Source organism: Pezoporus wallicus, unplaced genomic scaffold (genome assembly GCF_028554395.1).
Source record: "Pezoporus wallicus isolate ANWC-B61680 ecotype Strahan unplaced genomic scaffold, APGP_CSIRO_Pwel_v1 contig_227, whole genome shotgun sequence".
Lineage (NCBI taxonomy): Eukaryota > Metazoa > Chordata > Aves > Psittaciformes > Psittacidae > Pezoporus > Pezoporus wallicus.
The window spans coordinates 4,606,752-4,628,422 of record NW_026635704.1 but is presented as its reverse complement, the minus strand read 5'-3'; the positions used below and the strand labels follow the sequence as shown (position 1 = coordinate 4,628,422).

Genomic DNA, 21,671 nt, shown 5'->3' with positions numbered 1-21,671 from the left:
CCTTGTTACTACATCCTCCAGTGAGGCATGCATTAAATGTTGAGACATGCAGATCCAGTTCATCCATTTGCCCCAGAGTAGAATGAGCTGTACTCAGCTCTTGACAGATGTTTGCCAGACCTTTTCTTTAAAGCCTTACTTGATGGAAATTCAACTGTTTGGGCAGTTTATTCTGATACTTAATTACGCTGACTGGCATAGTTAGATACTTTGTAGAAGGATAAATAACCTTTGCTTGTCTCCTGTTGCAGTCTAAAGCCATTAAATGTTCTCTCACTGTAGCGGGCATGGAGAGTATGTAATGCTTTGCAGCAGCAGTTTATTTACCTGAACAGAACCTCCTTAGAAAGTCCACAGGAATTCTAAGTTACAGGTTGTTTTACAAAAGATGTCAACGTTGTTTTAGGTTGCTTCCACAGATCACATTAATATATAGAACTGTTCATGCTGAATTTCAAACCTTCCTTTGGACCATGAAAAAGGGAAATCCATGCTGTTACAGTGACCAGGAGTAGCTGGAATAGTGAATGCTCGCTCTTTAACTCAAAATGCCTATTCTAACCTGAGGGACTTGCTGCTTCCTTTTGTCTGCCTTCATTAGGAGTGGAATCCAGGAAGCTGTTAAGAAGTTTCTGGCATTTAATGTGGGGTCTTGTGATTGTACCATTAATTTTGTTATCCGTTTGTAGAACCTTGGTTTTATCCTGGCTTTTCCACTTCTGTTTTGTATTTAGACTGTTTTTCAAATTTGGCAGTCTTTTTGCTTTCCCTTCGCCAGCGCTCTTTGCTTCTCCCTCTCTCCCAGTTGTGATGGTGTTTACATGTATAATTGCATCTCTATTTCAGCATTGTCACTGAAAATACTAAGTAGCATCGACTTGTACAGACTTTTCGAACACCCTGTTCGTTGCATCAGTTGGGTTGGAAGGTCCACCAGTGGTAATGGCTAAATATTTAGCTAAAGAACAAAATACTCAGATTTTTTTTTTTTTTGTTTCTGCATATAGCTGGTTCTTTCAGTGTATCTTTTATCCAAATGTGTGCATTTTGAACTGTCTCTCCTCCTAATTAGATCATCACAAAATTAGTACTCAGTGATTATCAAGAAAGTAGTTCATCGGTCATCATATTTAACATAATGCATTTATACAATTTAAGAATAAACTTTAAAGTAGGAAATTATTTAAGCAGTTTGTGTCTCTGCACCTACCAGTCTATTGTATTGATTAGTGCCAAAACGAGTGATTCTTTTTAAGGATTGCCAACAGCAAAATTTTGCCTTTTTTTCCTATAGAGCAAGTTGAAAACCAAATTTTTAATTGATTGTTTCTATTGCATGATACCTAATGTAAGATAATATTCTACAGAAAGCAATAAGATTTTAATACTGTGGGAAATTTACACACATACATATGAGAAGTAATTGGATTGTTTGAAACAAGGGATGAGAAAGCTCTTGGTGAGGTTGTGCTGAAGTGGAAAACTCGCCTGTGTAGTGGAAAAGACTAGAATGGGTTTAATGGAGTTTAGATCTGCTTTTGTCAACTTATAGATGGATTTGCAAATGGTCAGTTGTGTTTGATTGAATGGCTTCTTTCAAAAGTAGTCACACAGATCTCTCAAGGGCCTAGGAGAGTCTTAAGGAGATTTAGATTTTTAGACTTTCTTGTTCTAGCATGTAAGAAAAAGATGGGGGGGGGGGGAAGAGGGGGGTGTGTTCCTTTGGGGTTTTGGAGAAGGGTTGGTTTTGGCATGTGGGTTTTATTCTGTGTTTTGGTTTAGAGTTTTGGTTTGGGGGTTTGGTGGTTTTGTTTTGGATTGGAATTGGGTTTTGGGTTTTTTTTCCAGGTTTCCAAATTCAGAGTGAAGATAGGTTTTCTCTGGGGATATCAACCTTCTGTTTCAGGAATTCTCCTGACATAGGCTGATCTCTTCTTTGTGATTACCCTGGTACAAACATTTGTTGGCTGAAGATTGTAGAGTTTGTTCGCAGTTTTTTTTGTGTAATCCCTTCTACCTACTGTTTTGGCAGTAGTTTAAACTCAGAGGGTGAGATGATGTACTCAAACTGTTCTCATGTATTTATTTTTTAAAAAATGAAAGGTGCCCTCAGGAATAGTACCTTTACTTGGAGTTATTTTTCTAGTTTTCCTCTAATAAAATAAATCTTTTAAATTCTTCCTTCAAAAGTACCAAGGAGCAGCCTTTTGTTTTTCACTGATTGGCAAACTAGTGTGGCTCCCTATTCTGCAGCCTTTAGAAAATGAATCTGTGAATGATTTCATCCAATCATCTGTTAAGAATGATACAAAGTTATGGAGTTGTGGTAGCTGACATAGCTGGATAATGTTCTTCTGCAGCATGTAATGAACAGAAAATGTTATGTCTCTACATTACACCTTGGTTGGTAGGCTAAAATGTTGGGGTTTGCAGAGGGTTCTTTCAAGCAGTCTTCTCACTAATCTGATATCTTTTATGTACTTTGACCTCCTATATTATCAAAGTAAACATAAGTAAATATTGTGCCCATCCAGATTTGTATCTGTTTATCTTGAAATATGTTTTGTAAGCCATAAATCCCAGGTTTATGCAACTAAGAATAACAAATAGCTTTTAGTTTCTTCATAGATTTTCTAAGTTCTTAGTAAACTTTTGCTTTAGAAAATCAAAACTACACAATTGTTGAAATAGAAAGGGAGTCCTGTATAGATGGATTACAGGGTGGGGGTGGAGGCAGGGGAGGGTTGTTAGAGTGGGGTTTGGGGGTGGGGTTGCTGTGTTACTATTCACAGTGATTGCAGCGTGGGCTTTTAATGGGATTATTTTGCTATGGTCAGGGAAGGAAATTGGAATGGTCGTTAAGATTTAGCAAATTTTCGTCCAGTTTGTGTTGTTCCTTTGCTTATTAATCAAGGCTCTAATAGGGAACAGCAGTTCTACAGTGATGTATCTGGATGTAGAAATAACACAGAAGGTGCTCATTTTAAAAATAAAGGAATGCCGTTTATTATTTTTATGTTATTTTTAGTAAGGCTGGATTAAAAGTTTTTCAGTAAACTGTTATATGCATACTTACACACATGCACATACATTCTCACATAGCAGTCTTTTCAGTCTGTATACGTTATAAAACTATTCTGCTTTATGCAAAAATTACTTAGTATACTTTTTATTTATATTAGAGCAAGGACAAGATTGCATCCTACAGCAAAACTCCAAAAGTGGATAGGAGTGATGTGAGGAAGGAGATGAAAGAAAAGTCTTCCATGAAACGTAAACTTCCTTTTACTGTTAGTCCATCCAGAAATGAAGATCGCAATTCAGACACAGGTAGAACCTTTTTATTTCCTTAACTAATTATTTGTTGTTAAAATACATCCTAATTTAATTAATTGTATATTATGTTTTTATATTGATTATTTTTCCCTATAGAAAAGGATACTAAGTATAAGAGTTGTTTGCTTACTTCTGATTGTTGCATCTCAGTCTGATAGGCTTTCATCCTGTCATTAGCAAGAGCTAGCATGCCAGCATAGTTATCTGCATTTTCCAGTTGTTTCCTAACCTCATTCTTTTACTTCTGTTTTAGTAATAAATGATTCTTTTCATTGTCATCTGTAGAGGTCTATATGTTTAAACAAGTAAAAGACATTTTAATTGTCTTGATTTGAGACAGCTGTCAGCCTTCTGTAGCTTTTTTTGGGGAGGGAGACTTGGAAAGATTGGTAGATGTACTGTCCTCCATAGAAAAGGATGCTGAGGTTATGGAACTAACTAAACTATCCATGGAGAGTGAACTTTTTTTTCAGTCTCAGCTCCTATGATCTGTTGAAGATCCCTTTTCTGTACAGGCTGGTAGTTCTTCCTCACTTAAGCATATTCTTTTGGAACTGATTTCAAGACTTCAAAATACTATTCTTGGCTCTTTTCAAATCAAGATGGAGGGATCTGGGTGTATTCCAAGAGTACCTCTGAATCTAGGTAATTAGTTTTCTGTATCCTAGTTCATTAATAGTTCTGTCGGTGGCAAAACAGGATCTGTGCCCTCTAAAAGGCCACCAGACAGCATGTTCTCACATTTGTCAGAGGCTCAGTGCTATGGTTTCTTACATAGTGCTCATTGTAAATTTGAATGTTTTCATAAACAGGTAATTCCCTGAATGTGCTTAGATTTAAATGCAAGGTATAACTATGTATCTTCAGTACTTACTTAATTTTTGGCCAAGACTGCTTTAATGCAGATTTGGTTTCTGGATATTGCATACAAATTTTTGTTACTGTAAAGAGAATATGGCAAGAAATCAAAATTTGAAATAGTCGCGTTACAAAACAATACTTTTGGCTTTAGATCTCTCTTTTCAGTGGTTTTACAGAATTCTGGAGTCTTAACACTATTCGTGATACTACTTGATTCTTAAAAGGCCATGTATAAATTAGAAATATGCTTCCAGCATCCACTTTATTAAATTTATTGTTTGGGACTAGACCCTACCTATTTTTCACAATGGAAATAAATATATTTAGAAGCAATATTTAGCACTTATCTAATGTTTTCTGTGTTGAAAATCTTCTATCATCTCTCCCCACACCCACCAATTTTAAATAATTCATTGTCGCAGCATCTTGTAAGGTAATTTACTTCTTTGTGTTTCCTTTGCTGTAGCTTATGTTGTCACAGTTGCCACAAACAAGATATTATTCTAGGAGCTTAGAATGCACAAAAAGACCATGGGCACACTACAAAATCTTTTTGTTACAAATTGTAGCAGGGAGATGAAATAAACTGTTCAAATAGGTGTAAGAGGTACTTAATATAACAATAGAAGGCACATAGCTTTTAGCTACTGTGTAGCAAGCATCATAGCTTGTTGTCCATTTCTTTACTGCTGAGGTAAGGAGGTAAGAACAATTACCGCCTTTCACAGATGAGGAACTTGGTACACAAGCTTTCCAGAAACTTTTTAGGGGCAGGAGCATTACCAGGATGAAAAAAATAGTTCTTTGTAATGCTGATTATGTTCCTCACTAAGTAGATTAGACCAGTGGGAATTAGCTACTTACACTGGTGCCAAGTTTGCCACTGACATAGATCAGGACTGACATCAGTGATCATTGAAGTGCTGCTTCTGACACAAACTTGGCCTTATGCAGTGAAAAGGTTTGCCATCACTGAACTAAAATGTTGGCTCTGAAAGCAGAGTTCCCTGCTAACTACTATGTACAGAGAATGTCAAATGTTATTTGAGAAGGAAGAATGTAAGCTTTTGGAGATGGGAGTGTAAACAGAGTCAAAGAGGAAAAAGAAGAGGTGGTGAAAAGTTTTTTTTATCAGCTACTAGTGCTGGTGTTAAAAAAAAATAAAATAATAATCTCAGTTTTCTTCTGATACTTTGTACAAATCTGCAGCGGTATTCTAGGTATGTGGTCAGAGGTTGTGTATACAATTCATAACTGGAAGGATTCTGAAAAAATACGTGGTACTACCTCATTCATTCTACTGCCCATTACAGTTCCAGGATGTTTTTTATCACTTCCCAATAGTTTGGGGTTCTTTTTAATAATCTCCCAGTATGGGTTTGTTTTTTTTTTCAGAGTTCATAGTAGCAAAATGTTCTTACTGCTTTGCTAAACAGTTTCTCTGTGACAGGTAAGACCATTAAGTTTGACTTTTAAATGGTCTTACAGATTTAGGGGACTACTAAAAATCTCCCCGGGAGAACAGAAATAAAGAAATGCCGTAATAAGTAACTGCAGCATGAAAAATTTAATTTAATTAATTGTTTCATTTAGTAAATGTTAATCTCCACAATACTATGATATGGTTGCTACCTGATTGTAGAAACTCCATGATGACTGGGCTTCATCCTGTTTAGCAGGTGAATCAGTCAAAGAGTTGGAATACATAATTTTGAGAGCTTTACATCATTAGAGCTGTCTTGGTTCTGTCTACAGAGTATTCATTCATAAACTAAGATTTTGTCACTCTTGCTTTATTTTTGTAAAAATTGCCCCCTGCAGTTATACCTCTTGCTTCTTTTTGTGGTGGGTGTTTTTTTTTGTTTGTTTAGGTATTGTCTAGAAACTGTAAGTGATAGTGAACATGGACAGCTGAATATTAACTTAATTGGGAAATATTTTATTAATATTGATTCCTACAAAACTATACATAAAGTACATTTTACCCCAAGTCAGTTTTGGCAAGGCTGAAAACAAATGGCATTTGTAGTGTCCTGTAAGAGTCCAGGACAATTATAATCTTCCAGTTTATCTAAATTTATATTTAATTCAGTGTTTTTGCCTAAGAAACCGCTGCAATAAATTGGTATTAAATTTTCAGATTTAGCCTTTAGGTTACTTTCTTAACAATTTCATACTGGGTAGGATTGAGTCCAGCTGCCTGAATGGAGTCATGCAGTGCCAGCTGAGATGCGTGCAGAAGCTAAGATGTCTGCACAGGGCTGAAAGATGTGAGTAACAGAAGAGCTGTGGCCTGCAGAGGCCAGCAGGACAATGAAATGGCGCTACATGCCTTTTTTAAGGAATAGCATTCTATTTTCAGTTTCTTCTGTTGTGCAAGGGTTTGTCTGTTTGGACAGCTTCCTAAACTGAGGGCTGTTATGGCTTCCCCATTCTTTTATCAGAGCAACCAGAAAAAGCTAGTAAAAAGTCAAATTTGTTTATATTACAAATTTGGCAGTATAGCTTTAACCCTTATTTAAGTTAATCTCATAAAGGATTCTACATGCAAGCTTTAGTGAAGATTGAGAGAATGGATGGTGGAAGGAGAAGCATTTTTCACACCTTTTTAAATAAATTCTCTGATTCAAAGTCTCCTAATCCCAAACAAGAATTTGACTGAAAAGCCATCACTTATTTAGACTACTTAAATAGCACTATTTAAATTCTGTTAGTTTATTTAATGAGTTATTTTAAAATAACCTCTGATGTGTTTATCAGAATAAGAGCAACAGAAAAGTGCTGCTTTTGCAAAGGAACTTTTTCTCCACCTTATTAGTGTGAAGAGAGAAATTTGAATTTTTGCATAATAAATATAACTGCAGATTTTCTGCAGATCAGAAAAATCATATTAAAAATTTTAGTTGTGAGGATAAGTATAGGCTTTTTTTTCCTCATAGTCCTATTACAAAGTCAATTATTCAGGAAGAATAACAAAAGTTGCAATTATACTGACTGCTAATTTGTCATCTTTCCATGGAAATTATGTTCTCCAGATTTTCTGTTTATAGTAGCATCTCGGTTTTGTTTTCTGACCCCTTCAGTTTCTGTCTTTAAAGTAGACCACACATGGCACAGTCATATTTCTTTTAGCATAGAAGAGCAAAACAACTGTCCTCTTCATGTTCCATGTGTATGTCATAGTAAGACAATTTGTGTACTTGTGCTTCCCGTAGTTACAGAGGTTAGTGGGGTTGTTAAAGGGACTGTTTACAAGCTCACAGTGTTACTCCTTCCTGGATTTGGACTTATTGTTCAACTATTACAAGTTTTTATTGTTTGGCCTAGAAGCAGTAAAGTGAAGGCGGTTTTGCGTGCGTGCATGCGTGTGTGTCTGTTGGTTTGATTAAATAAATATGCAGTAAACTTGATTAGTTAGGTATCACAGTAGTACCTTGATATCTCTACAGAGTACAGTATACTGAGAGGTCTCTTCCATCATGTTCTAATCTTTCACTGAAGGTTGAAAGCAGCAGTCAGTCGTGTTGTTTCTCTTTAAAGTAACTTCAATCAGATTATGACAGTCACACAGATCTCAATAACTCTGTCTCTTGACTTTATCAGCAGCAGAACTGATCATCTTGACCTGTCTTCTACAGTTGTAATAAGCATATTAATTTCTTGTGTATCACTCAATCCTATTACTTCCTTAGCAGCATTTTTTTCAAGCAGTACATATTTTAGCTTTGCATGGTCCTATTTCTTAATCCTGTTATTCCTTACAATTTGCACTGTGAGAGGTGATCTATATTCAACTAGACTATCATGAGACCTGAAGTTTGAATTTGGTCTTTTTGCTTTCTTTTATCCACTAAGGTGGATGTTTTACTAAATGTGATGTTCTATTAGCTTGGATTAACAGTTTTGAGGACTACACATCATATTATTTAATAATTTATTTTCAGAAAACATTTAGAAATTACTTGACTGTAAATTTGTAATGTATCCAAATTAAACAAATAACACACACACACACACACAACATACATAACTGGTTGCCTTGGAACATAATCTGTCATACATAAGTTCTTAAATAATTGCTGGTGATTCTGATGTTTCTAGTCCTAGAGTGAAATATCTAGGACTAGAGTGTGAGTGAATTTCATGAAGCTCCTCTCCAAATAAGTGCTCAAATGCACCTATGTCACTGGTTTACATAACTTGGCTATTTTTAAGTCCTTTTATTAAGTGTTAGGTGAAAACCTTACATTGCAAAATGAAAATCTTAAAAGGAATGTTGTCTAGATAGATTCGGCTGCATATTATGAAGGTTATTTAATAAAGATAATTGAACATGAAGCCACTTGAAGAGCTTTGATTTTTATATTTTTTAGTAACAAGAAGTTCTCTGATATTCTGTGTCCAGCTGCTGAAGAGCACCAAAAAGTGTCAAGAAAGTGAATGCAAAAGAAATTTTCATTCTACAGACTGAAAAAAATGCTCAAGATCTTTAAAAAAAACAAAATGCAAAACAACATACCCCCTCAAAAAAACCAAGCACAAACAAAAGCCTAATTGACTGTCAATTTTATAAATTCTCCTTAAACTTAATTTCTTAAACTGATAGTATTCCTTTATTAGGAAAGTTACTACTCTAAAAATTGTATAAACATCAGGTACACAGCTATGTAAAGTTTTCTGTTACCTCAAGATAAAGAATTGCTAAGAAGTCAAAGTTGATGAATGTTTTTAACAGGAGCAACTTCTCCTGCTAAATATAGTGTACTGCATGATGGTATTCCTGGAATGAGTGAATGAAAACAAATTGCATAATACACTCTGCAACAAGCGTAATGGGGTTCCCAGTAATTTAGAGGAATTTTTCTGTGGATTTGTGCAGCTTCCTTATCAGCACTTGCATCGTTGTTTTCCTTGGAGTAAAAAGAAAAAAAAGAAAAAAAAAAAGTAGTTTTTTACTATCTTATTTATCTATTGGTGTATAAAAAAAAATCTATATGCCCTACTACCTTACTTTTGCTTCCTTTCACCCCTTTGTCTTGTGTTATTCTGTCTTGTACATTCAGAACCAGAGCATATGCATGAGATCTTGAGAGGGGGAAGCAATAGCCTCTTACAGGACGTACTTCATATTTTAGGTTTATTCTTGATCATGTTAATTTTGTGTATTGAACTGTTGAGATTTACTGAAAACACATATGAAGTCTCACAAATTTTAATAAAGTTGTGTCTTTTTTGACACATAAGCACATAATTAAAGTATAATTTGGTGAGAGCACTTGTATTCTTATTTGGTACTTTAATTGGAAAGCTCTAGAAATGCCTTGCAAACATTATGTCAATAAAGAGTAATAGAAAAATAATTTGCTCACCACTGAAATGCTTTGGAAGGTGTAGGAGGGGATCTTCATATTGTTTGAAAACACTAAACATGAGATGGGATTTAACTGCACTCATTTATTTAGTAAGCTTTTATAACAAGATTATTAAAAGAATAAAAACCACCACTAACAACCCACACATACACAAGAGAAAAACCCCAGACCAAAAACCAGCAGATAAAACTACCTGGAAAACTACACTGTGTAATAAAAAAGCAACAGGTAGATCATCAAAACATTTATTTCATTTATTTAGATGTATTATTTTCTCAAGCTGAGTATAGCTATAAAGTTGCAAGAAGTACTTCAGAATGAAAATGAATATGGTTTCGAAGAAAAGAATAATAAACAGTAAATAGCATAGCTAAGAAATAGCAGATCATGCCAAACAAACTGAAATATATTGTTTTGATGGAAGCGTTAAGTTAGTCAATGAAGAGTATGCTATGCATTATCCTTGGAGAGATAGCCACATATTCACAGTGAAAGTTTTGAAAGTACAATTTCAGTGTTGATTTTCTTTAAGATTTCCTATGCAGACATTCTACCAATAGGGCAATAGCCTTGATTTAGATATTCATGAGTATGAGATGCCTGCAGTTTGGAAAAATCTCATGTATTGCTGTAGTAAAAGGAATCTTGTTTCCTTTTTAAATGTGACTGATAGATTTGTAGTTTTTTTTTAAATATGTACGTAGAACTGTAGCTTTCCATTCTTAAAATAGCCCTGCTTATAATTGTTTAGTCTGTAAAATCATGTATTTCTGTTTTGGTCATTATGAAATTCAAGGTGTGCACTATTTACTTGCCTTCCTGTGCCTGAATAGCATTGCATTATTAAAGCCTAGAAGATGAGATTTGGAGAAGGTTAGGAAGGCAGAAAATGAGAGGAAATGAAGGAAGTGAGGAGGGCCGCAGAGAGGGCTTTAGGCAGAAATGGAGAAAATCAAAAGATAAAAAAAAGACAGTTTGGGGTTTAATGAAATGTGGAATGGCATGGTTAGGAAACCTCAACGAGACTTAAGCTTATAATTTGTGATTTTTATTAATTTTTGTGTCTCTGTAGAAAGTCATGAAGTTAGCCTGGGTGGAGTCTTCTGTTTTAATATTTTCTGCGTTTGCAGATGACAGGGGGCTTGGGGGTTTGTTTCATGTTTTTTAATAAAGCTTTTATCATACAGGTGTTTGAGGTTGACATTTTGAAAATGAAACTGGGAGGACCAATATAATCATGGGGACAAGTAATAGCACCAAAATTCCCACCCCTTACTTTCACTTAGCTTAATTGCAGTTCACAAAATCACAGAACTGTTAGGGTTGCCAGGGGCCTCTGGAGATGATCCAGTCCAGCCCGCTCCCAAGGCAGGCCACCTAGAGCAGGTTACACAGGATTGTGTCCAGGAAGGTTTTGAATGTCTCCAGAGAGGGAGACCCCATGGATCCTCCTGGGTAGCCTGTTCCACTGCTCTGCCACCCTCAACGTAAAGAAGTTATTCCTCATGTTGAGGTGAAAGTTCCTGTGCTTATTTTATGGCCATTGCTCCTTATCCTGTTGCTGGGCAGCACTGAAAAAAGCCTGGTACCTTCCTCAATTTTTAAAAAAATAAATTAAAAATTTCCACAATCTTTTTAGTATTGTCCAAAATACAAAGTTTAACAGTGTCTCATCAGAAGGTAATTGGTCACAGTAAGAATAAGTTGACATAACTTACTACACAAAAAGCTAAAAAGATCAGAGTGGCAACCAGGCTTATTTAACCAATACTACCAATCCCCAACCAAGCCTCAACGAATTCCCAGCCAAATTCTACCATTTTTATATGGCCAAGTCTGTTTCATCTATGACACATTCTGTTGGAATGACAGTACAGCCCGGCACAAGCAAACCAGGAGGTTCCTCGATTGTGTGGAAGACAACTTCCTTCTGCAAGTAATAGAGGAGCCGACCAGGAGAGGTGCCATGCTTGACCTCGTGCTCACCAACAGGTAAGGGCTCGTTGGAAATGCGACGCTCCAAGGCAGCCTTGAATGCAGCGATCATGAGATGCTCGAATTTGAGATCCTCAGGACAGCGAGAAGAGCGTGCAGCAAGCTCACTGCCCTCGACTTCAGAAGAGCAGACTTTGGCCTCTTCAGGAACCTGCTTAGGAAGGTTCCGTGGGATACAGCCCTAGAGGGCAGGGGGGCCCAAGACTCTTGGTTGATATTCAAGGATCACCTGCTACAAGCTCAGGAGTGTTGCACCCCAGCTAGAAGGAAGTGCAGCAGGAGGGGCAGGAGACCTCCTTGGATGGATAAGGAGCTGCTGAGGAAAATTCAAATGAAAAAAAGAGGCTTACAAAAAGTGGAAGCAAGGACAGGTGGCCTGGGAAGAGTACAGGGATGTTGTCCGGGAAGCTAGGGACCAGGTTAGGAAAGCTAAGGCCCAGTTAGAATTAAACTTGGCTAGGGGTATTAAGGATAACAGGAAGGGATTCTACAGGTACATAGCAAATAAAAAACAGACTAGGGAGAATGTAGGCCCCCTCAGGAAGCTCTTGGGAGAACTGGCTACCCTGGATTTGGAGAAGGCTGAGGTTCTGAATGACTTCTTTGCCTCGGTCTTCACTGCCAAAGGCTCTGACTGCACCACCCAGGTCTTGGAAGGCAGATGGAGGGACTGTGAGAATGAAGACCTTGTGCCCACTGTAGGAGAGAAACTGGTTCGAGACCATCTTAAAAACCTGAACGTGCACAAGTCCATGGGTCCTGAAGGAGCTGGCGAATGAAGTTGTGAAGCCACTGGCCATCATATTTGAGAAATCATGGCAGTCAGGTGAAGTTCCCGATGACTGGAAAAAGGGAAATATATGTCCCATTTTCAAGAAGGGGAAAATGGATGACCCGGGGAATTACAGACCAGTCAGTCTCCCCTCCGTGCCTGGCAAAATCTTGGAGCAGATTCTCCTGGATGACGTGCTAAGGCACATGAAAAACAACAAGGTGCTTGGTGACAGCCAGCGTGGCTTCACTAAGGGGAAATCCTGCCTGACCAATTTGGTGGCCTTCTATGATGGGGCTACAGAACTGATGGACAAGGGCAGAGCAGTTGATGTCATCTACCTGGACTTGTGTAAAGCGTTCGACACTGTCCCACACGACATCCTTGTCTCTAAATTGGAGCGACATCAATTTGATGGATGGACCACTCGGTGGATAAAGAACTGGCTGGATGGCTGCACACAAAGAGTTGTGGTCAATGGCTCAGTGTCCAGCTGGAGACCAGTAACGAACGGTGTCCCTCAGGGATCGGCGTTGGGACCGGTCTTGTTCAACATCTTTGTCACTGACATGGACAGTGGGATTGAGTACGCCCTCAGCAAGTTTGCCGATGACACCAAGCTGTGTGGTTCAGTTGATACCCTGGAGGGAAGGAATGCCATGCAGAGGGACCTTGACACGCTTGTGAGGTGGGCTGATGCCAACCTCATGAAGTTTAACCATGAGAAGTGCAAGGTCCTACACCTGGGTCAGAGCAATCCCAGGCACAGCTACAGGTTGGGCAGAGAAGAGATTCAGAGCAGCGCTGTGGAGAAGGACTATAAGGATGATGGAGATGTCATTAGGGACTGTAGTGATAGGACAAGGGGTAACAGGTTCAAACTTAAACAGGGGAAGTTTAGATTGGATATAAGAAGGAAATTCTTTTCTGTTAGGGTGGTGAGGCACTGGAATGGGTTGCCCAGGGAGGTTGTGAATGCTCCATCCCTGGCAGTGTTCAAAACCAGGTTGGACGAGGCCTTGGGTGATATGGTTTAATGTGAGGTGTCCCTACCCATGGCAGGGGGGTTGGAACTAGATGATCTTAAGGTCCTTTCCAACCCTAACTATTCTATGATTCCCTGTTGTAATCTTTAGATCTCAGCTTCTTTGTGCCAGCCACAGAGGAGAAAAAGCAGGCAATAGACATCCTTACTGGATTCTGCCCCGTCTCTATGGTCAGTAGTCCAGCCTGGAGGGTGAACTGGGATTACCTTTGACTGTAGGATACAAAGTCCTGTCCAGCTGTTTAAAAGCCTGTTGGCAGGCTTCCAAAAGATGAAGATGCAGTAGAGTGAGCAGGATCTCTAGAAATGCCTGGAATTGGAAGATGTTGTTTCTGTTGGTTAAGTCTGTTACACTATTCTTCAGACCGTTCCTTCTTGACAGTGTTGGTTAAAAATGTTTTTGTAACACTTTCAAAAAATTAAATTCCAAATCACGTAATTTGTGAATAAGGTTCCTTGAACCATCCAGTGTATTTATATTCAAGAAGTAAATTTAGGGGCTCTGAAGAAAAAGGTAGACATTATAGATCTGGCATGTAAGTAATAAAAGCTGTTTTCAAGTTATAAGATGTTGAATTTAGTAAGAACTTGTTAAGACAGAAAAAAAGTAGTTGCCTAGAAAGATGAGATAATTACAGAAAATTAATGGTTTTCATTCCACATAAATATGCAAACTACTATATCTCTAGAAAATAATAGTTAAACAATAATGACCAGGTAGGGAGATCTGCAGAAAACAGTTGTACCAAAAGAAATTTGGTGCACTGAGAGTTTGTACCTGATTGATTTAAGAACATTAAATACTGCTCCAGTTAAAAGTGATTTAGTTAAAGTCAATTACAAATCAGTTGTTTTCTATCATATTTTAACCTAAATGCCTGTGTTCCTTTTACAAGACCTTTATGCAGAAAAATTAAGGGAGAACTTTTGAAAAGTATGGCAGATACAGACCAAAGTTTCCAAATTACACAAAATTATAGATTTGAAAATCATTAGGTGTTAAAAAGTTATCTGATTAAGAACACATTTAACCAATCTGAAGATCTGTGAGAGTCTGTAGGTACTGAACAGTTTTAGAAATGATCTGTTTATTCAGATGCGTAATTTTAGCTCCTGGTTTAAAACTTGAACATGAAATATTAAATAACTTCTGTAAATATTGATAAAAGGAAAGAACTTCTGTATGTAAAACAGCCATATGATTTGGAAAGAGATTAACTTTGGAGAATAAATTGCTCTAAGGTGAAGTAACAGGATGAGTTTGAGAGAAACAGTCTTTTATGCAATTAGCTAACAATACCAGTAGTTAAAAGCCTTTTCCTAATTTTTAACATGGTATCTTGAGAGAAGTAGAATCGAGCAGTCTCAGGTCTGTGTTCAAGGCTGAAAATTGACTAGCTGATCTTACAGAATCTTTCTAAGTGCCTGACTTTAATCTCTGAAAATTAAAGTTGTGACATAGACAAGTCTTCCTGCTGTGAAACAGGTTTTTCGTCTTCCAGAATTGTTTAGTAATCCTCAGAGCTTTAAGTGCTTTAACTCAGTAGCTTATCCTGATATGATTAGAACAAGTAACCAAAACTAATACAAATGCAGTAAATTAGAGATGCAATTTCTGGTTTTCATCACCAATCACCAGTTCGCATACCTTGAAAGAATGTTTTTATTTCTAGAAAGATGTTCTAATAGAACAGCAGTTTGAGTTATTAAATGTTAATATTTCCAGAGAAGGAAGGTTCGGAGAAAAAGAAAATTAAGAAGGATGCTGGAAATAAGAAAACACCACCAGTTAGCATTCTTTTTGGTTATCCTCTGTCAGAGCGCAAACAGATGGCACTTCTCATGCAGATGACAGCAAGAGACAACAGTCCAGGTGAGCTTGCAAAGTTAACAGCTTTCTTCCTCCTGCCTGTTTAATTTTGTCTCGGTCAGAATATTCTGAACCCTGATGTTTTTCAACAATCCTTAATTTTATTGCTTTTTAAAAAATTATTCATAAATCTGTTAAAGCTTCTTTGCATTCACAAGCAATTTGATAATGTCTTGACCTTCTATATTTATGTGCAAAAAATTGCGCTATGATAGCTGTAAAACCTGAAAATCTTTTTCTTTCTTTAATTATTTTTGCCTCTCAAATAATGTGCATTACTTAAAAGCGAAATGTTATCTGTTGGGGGGTGTTGATTTTGTTTCTTTTTTAATGAACTTTAACTACTGTCTCATTGTCTCGATTGGAGCAGGGTTTTCATTTTGAAGGAAAGTGGATTGTTTCCTTAAGATTGAATGGGAGAGGGGTGACACCTTGTTTTGAATTCAGAACTTCAAATTGTCCTTGCTCCAGCTGTATTTAAAAAAAAAATCTTTCTTTGTGTATGTTCTACAGGTGTAACATTTTTACAACATTGGCATTTGAAAGTGAATGGTTGCATTTCCTTAAGAAACTATGTATTCCAGCCAAAAACATTTGTGCACAGAGTACAATACCCAGTAATTCATCAAACTGGTATCCCACTACATAAAAATATGGTGGAATTGTGCTAGAAGAAGCAGAAGCAGAGTAGATACTAATCTGCATGGTCATGCTTCTCTGTTTCAGCAAAATTTATAACACAGTTTGTGAACCTTGCAGTCTGGATAGATTTCATCTGTCCTTGGAACCTACATAAAAAATAGTGAGATATTGCAAAACACGCTTTTGCATGCTGTGAATAGGCATTGTGTTAATACAGATCAAGTGTCAAATATATCCTTTATTTAAATATAATTATCCGGTAGTTATTAACAAGAGTTAAAATTAGCTAAAGTAAAAATAGTGTTAAATAACTTCCAGTGACCATTTTAAAATTTATTTTGTAGATTCCACCTTAAATCATCCCTTACAAACAACACCAACACAAAAGAAAACTCCAACCTCTTCTTCAAGACAAAAAGACAAAGTTAACAAGCGAAATGAACGAGGGGAAACTCCTCTACATATGGCAGCAATTCGAGGGGATGTTAAACAGGTTAAGGAGCTAATCAGTTTAGGTGCAAATGTGAATGTAAAAGATTTTGCAGGTAAGTTGATATAAGTTCTCTTAACTGTACTAATTCTATGTACTAAAACTATGATTCTATGATACTAATTCAAAATTAATGCTGAAGTCATTATCAGAGGTTTAATTTCAGTTCATGCTATATGCAAATGAAAAAATACAACTCATTAGAAATTCTTAAACCATGGTTGTTTTTTTTTTATTTCTGATAGCAGTGGTAATACTGGGACACTATAGAGCCTAGTATATTATTAGAACAGTATATTAATACCTGAAGGTTTCAGTTGTGACCAGGCAGTCAGTAACTGGTAATGGGACTGTAGGTTGTGTGAGGAGATGGAAAGTTCAGTAACAGCAAAGGTGGCATTGTAATGTATATTATCTTCTCACTGGGACAGCTACTGTGCACCAAAGCAGATGGGTATAGTGTAGCTTGCACTTGTCATTTAGTTCTGTTAGATTAATGATAGTTTTGATATGTCAGTATTTGCTGTGATTTCAGCAATGATTGATGAACTTTAAGGTGAGTTGCAACTTGTACCATATTCTTAGCATCCTTTATTTGGTATCTTTCTTTACTGTCTGTTTGTCTGTAAGACCTTCTAAATAAGTTTTTGGAACCTGCTGGAAAACTTTTGCCTATTTTGTTTTTGATATGCTCACAGTAGTTAAGTTTCTACATGTTTTAGTAAAAAATCCATTGAGTAAATACAAGATTCCCTAAGTAATGCTTTCAGAGAAGATGATAGAACCTTCAGTTTTGAGTTCAGTAGTTGCCAGCTGCTGATTGGCCAGGCGCCAAATGAAATGCATTTACATACTGAGATAAGCCAAAGTACTTTCTGAGTTTTCCTCAGCCAGTGTAAAAGAGTCTATGACTTAGGAGCTGGAGTATTGGGTAGAGATTTAGGGCATAGAAGGAGGTTGGGGTAATGAGGAAGGATGGAACAGAGTGAAAGGAAGGCTAAATTACAGGATAAAGGGTTCGGTGGGGTGTGGAGGTTGTTGTGGGATTGAGGTCTAAGAGACATCTATAAAAAGATAGGATTTCAGTACATTTCTCTCTTAAATGCAAGGATAACTCTAAAAATAATACAAATATCAAATGCACATTATATAAACAGCATAAGAAACAGCTCTGCCTCTCAACATCGGCTCTAAACACTGGCTTTTTTCATCCACAGTAGAAGTGGGTCATGGGAAAGTATGGTAGTAAATATAAGAAGGGGCCATGTTGCTTTTTTTTTCTTTTTTTTTTAGAAGCAAAAATATAATGAAAGTTTGCATGAGTATTTTAACTAGACCTACAGCAAAGCCTGCTCTTAAAGATCCTCTTTTTATAGGTCTGAATGGTTACAGTGAGAATTACATTCTCAATGGGAATGGGTGAGATGGGCTGAGGTAACAGGCTCCAGTTGGAGAAATTAGGATTTACATGATACAATTAGTTGTCAGCTCTAACTTGATGTCAAGAGAAGGTATTAACTAGGTGGACAAAAAACTGAATTTTAAGTAATAAAGAGATCAGTAATTTCTTGGTTTGCAGAGGGTAGCTGAATTTGTGTTTAAAGATGAGGCTGCCCAGGACTGGCATGTAGAGGAAGAAAAGAAAGGAAGCTGAAGTAGAACCCTATGAGATCTTCAGAGAAATTGAGAGGGAAAATGAGAAGAATTCGTTGATGAGCAATTTTAGAAAAGGAGGGGGAGGTTCAGGGGAAGATAGGGCCGTAGAAACATTACAAGAAGAGATGTTGTGGTGGGTTAACCTTGGCTGGTTGCCACACGCCCACCCAGCTGCTGTCTTACTTTCCATCCTTAACAGGGCAAGGGGAGAAAATAAGATGAAAAAAAGCCCTCATGGTTTGAGTTAAAGGCCTTTTAATAAGAAAAGCAAAAGCTGCACATGCCAGCAAATGAAAAAGAGGAATTCATTCACTACTTCCAGTCAGCAGGCAAATGTGCAGCCACTTCCTGGGAAGCAGGGCCTCAGCAGGTGTAATGATTGATTGTGAAGACAAACACAATAACTATGAACATTCCTCTTTCCTTCTTTCCTGAATCTTTTATTGCTAAGCATGATGTCATATAGTACAGAATATACCCTTGATCAGTTTGGGTCAGCTGTCCTGGCTACATCCCTTCCCAGCCTCTTGCACAAGGAGGGAGGGAGAAAGCCTTGATATTCTACAAGCAGTTTCAGCTGTAGCCAGAACACTAGCTGTGTTATAAACACTGTTTTAGCCTCAAGTACAATGCACAGCACTTTTTGAGCTTCTAGGAAGGAACATTGTAGCTTAACCCCAGCCTGACCTGGTACAGATACTTAATTCATTTTGAAGGCAGAGGAAAGGATGGGGAGAATGGTAGAGAGCTGGTTCTGAGAATTGTAGAGTCATAGAATGTTCAGGGTTGGGGGCAACCTTAAAGATCATCTAGTTCCAGCCCCCCTGCCATGGGCAAGTACACCTCACACTAGACTAGGTTACTCGAAGCCCTGTCCAACCTGGCCTACAATGAGATACTTTGATAAGCAGGTTCATAAGAAGTCAGGCTGCAGTATCCAACATTCATTGCTGAACAGTTGTACGCTTACACAGACAGACATTTTAGTTCTGGTGTTTCTCTAGTTAAAGGTCTTTTTGCTCCAGATTAAATCAGGCACCACCAGAAAACTGAGCAGATGTGGCACGAAAGTTCCTAACTGTTTTCACAGGCTTTATCAAATCATTTACCACCCAATACTGCTTTCAGCCATCTAGTGACAGGAGCAAGAATCAATTGGGAGCAAGTCATTAGAGACTTCATTCAGAACTCTGAAGGAGGTGTTTGGGATCAAGTGAGATACTTTTCTATTGGTAATCCAAAGTGAGAAGCAGAGGTGGTTAAGCTTCAAAATCCTGTGTGGAGGAAGAGGTCAAGAGGAGGGGGAGGATCTGAGCAATGAGTCATGAGTGGAAAAAAATAGGAATTCAGGATGCAGTGAAGTTTAGAGAATTAGAGTTTTTAGCTAAGAATTTGGCAGGACTAAAGGAGCAGAAAATGAATTAGTAATGGAGGAAGTAACCCTGCTCATGGGATACCTGCCAGAATGATACTGCCATGTGAGAACAAGAGTAAAGGAAACAGATGTTGAGAGCAAGCCAGACTAGAATTGGCAGGCCAGACACTGTGGTAGGGTAGAAAGGAAAAGCAGTAAAATATGGAGAAGAGTGAATTACAGAGAGACTTAATGAGGGGAAAGAACACAGGGATCAGAGGGCTGAGAGCAGAAGAGTGTCATCATTGCAAGTGATTGAGAAAAGGGCAAATGAGAAGAAAAGGCAAAGAAGGATGTGGTAGCCAGGCAGTGTTGAAAGTGAGTGACCCAAGTAATGTTTGGAGAGAAACTACAGGATACGAAGATCAGGAAGAAATGTTTTGCTTTTTAATTCAGATGAGTGGCAGGTGAGAACTTGAGGGAAAGGTAAAGGTGAAAAATTACCTTACTGAGGGATTAGGTAAGTTAGATGTTTCTTGTACCTCCTCATCATGGGTATACAAGACTATTACTGATTAGACACAGAGTTCAAGTGAATGTGTTCTTCCTGACTTACACTGGTTATATTGGAAAGAAAAGTTGAACAGCTTCCCAGAATTGAGCTTTGAGAAGGCAGCAGCAGCAGGCTAGAAGTTCAGGGCAGCTATGAAGTGGAAGGCATCAAGTTGGGAAGAAGTTGAGGTAAGGAATATAGGGTGTGTGGGTTGATCATTGTTTTCCACTGAGGCTCTGTTACAAAAAGTGAGCACTGAACTTCAGATTATCAATGTAGAAATCAAAATTGCTAAAAATTACCAATATTCTAGGAAATATCAGGAGTAAATTCTCTGCCAGTATTTCTTACTAGCTTGTTATCTACACTAGTAACTGCTGAGTGTTATTAGTGATTCCTGGTGCATGTTCAGTGGCTCTAAAGGAGCACTGTTTATGATAATTTGCCATCATCCTTCTTTCCAATAGTGTGGTTTTCAAAGCATTTCCATATAGAATAATGTTATCTCTATATCCCCAACACTGTATTCAAATGCTCACTAGTCAAAGAATTTCTAGCATGTTTAGCCTGGGGATTTTGTGTCAGATTTTGTCTTTTACTATTTGAGTAGTGATTTCTATGTTCAAGATAATCACAATAAAGTTTGGAATTTGACAGGAGGTTTAAAATTGGTAAAGCACATGTTCATCAGATGAGTGGCATTACCTTCCTGCCAGTTACTGTGTGTGAGTGTATTTTGAAATGTCTTGAGGCAGTAGAGATCTGTAGTACAGGATCTTTGACCTTTCAAACTTAAATTTCCCACTCTTCACTACAGGTTGGACGCCACTGCATGAAGCTTGTAATGTTGGTTACTATGATGTTGCTAAAGTCCTGATAGCGGCGGGAGCTGATGTGAACACACAGGGCTTGGATGATGATACACCACTTCATGATTCTGCTAGTAGTGGGCATAGAAATGTGAGTCTGCCGGGAGAGCGGGAGGGAAATACATAAGTGGTTTGAAATGCTCAGTCTTTAGAACAAATCCTAAATGTCCTGACCACTGTCATATGGTTTTTTAATTATGCTTCTGCTGGTTTGAGAGCATCTTAAAGTTGTTTTGGTTTTGGTTATTTCATTTTGGTTTTCATCCTACTTCTATTGCCAGTTGTTTTCTACCAGTATCTGCTTTCTCAAATATTTGAAAGTTTCACTTCTGCTGTTTTAATAAACATCTCAATGGACTTTTTTGGAGAGACTTCCACTGTGTAGAATTCTCAAAATAAAAATGTCTCCAAACAAAAATGGTTTGTGTGTGTGTATATATACACACACACGTATAAAAGTATTTAAGGGGGGGTGGGGTGGTGGTGTATATATATATATATATGTCCTACACTTATTTACAGTCTTTGAAATACAGCACTGATGTTCATATATTCTTAAATTATCTTTTTAAGTTTTACCAATAACGAATTAGCAGAGAAGGTAAATGGAGCACTGTAGGTATTTTACATTAATTACTGAATTTGTTCTTGCTTTCTACAAAGTAGATGCAGAAATTACTCTGCTTTGCCTTTATATCTCTTTTATTTCATAATGGTGTGTGTGATCTACTGTATAAAGCAAAAAAAACCAGAAAATATCCTTAAATTCTTCCAAACAAAGGTGTTCAGTTTGAAAGGATCTTCTGGAAAGGCTGGAGCAATGAATTATATTAATCTGATTGTGACATTGTACATG

At 37.4% G+C, this 21,671-nt stretch overlaps 1 protein-coding gene across 4 annotated transcripts in view; it reads left to right on the top strand.

Annotated features, from left to right (window-relative positions):
- Positions 1-21,671, top strand: part of ANKRD12 (ankyrin repeat domain 12) — a 66,057-nt gene that overhangs the window by 24,533 nt on the left and 19,853 nt on the right. For 2 of the 4 annotated variants that reach the window (XM_057397475.1, XM_057397478.1), the window contains 4 exons: positions 3,183-3,330; positions 15,108-15,254; positions 16,238-16,438; positions 20,764-20,906. In XM_057397475.1, coding sequence (XP_057253458.1) covers positions 3,183-3,330; positions 15,108-15,254; positions 16,238-16,438; positions 20,764-20,906 — 639 coding nt within the window. Of the gene's footprint in view, positions 1-3,182; positions 3,331-3,851; positions 3,982-15,107; positions 15,255-16,237; positions 16,439-20,763; positions 20,907-21,671 lie in introns of all 4 variants that reach the window. The other 2 variants (XM_057397476.1, XM_057397477.1) reach the window with 2 other exon arrangements.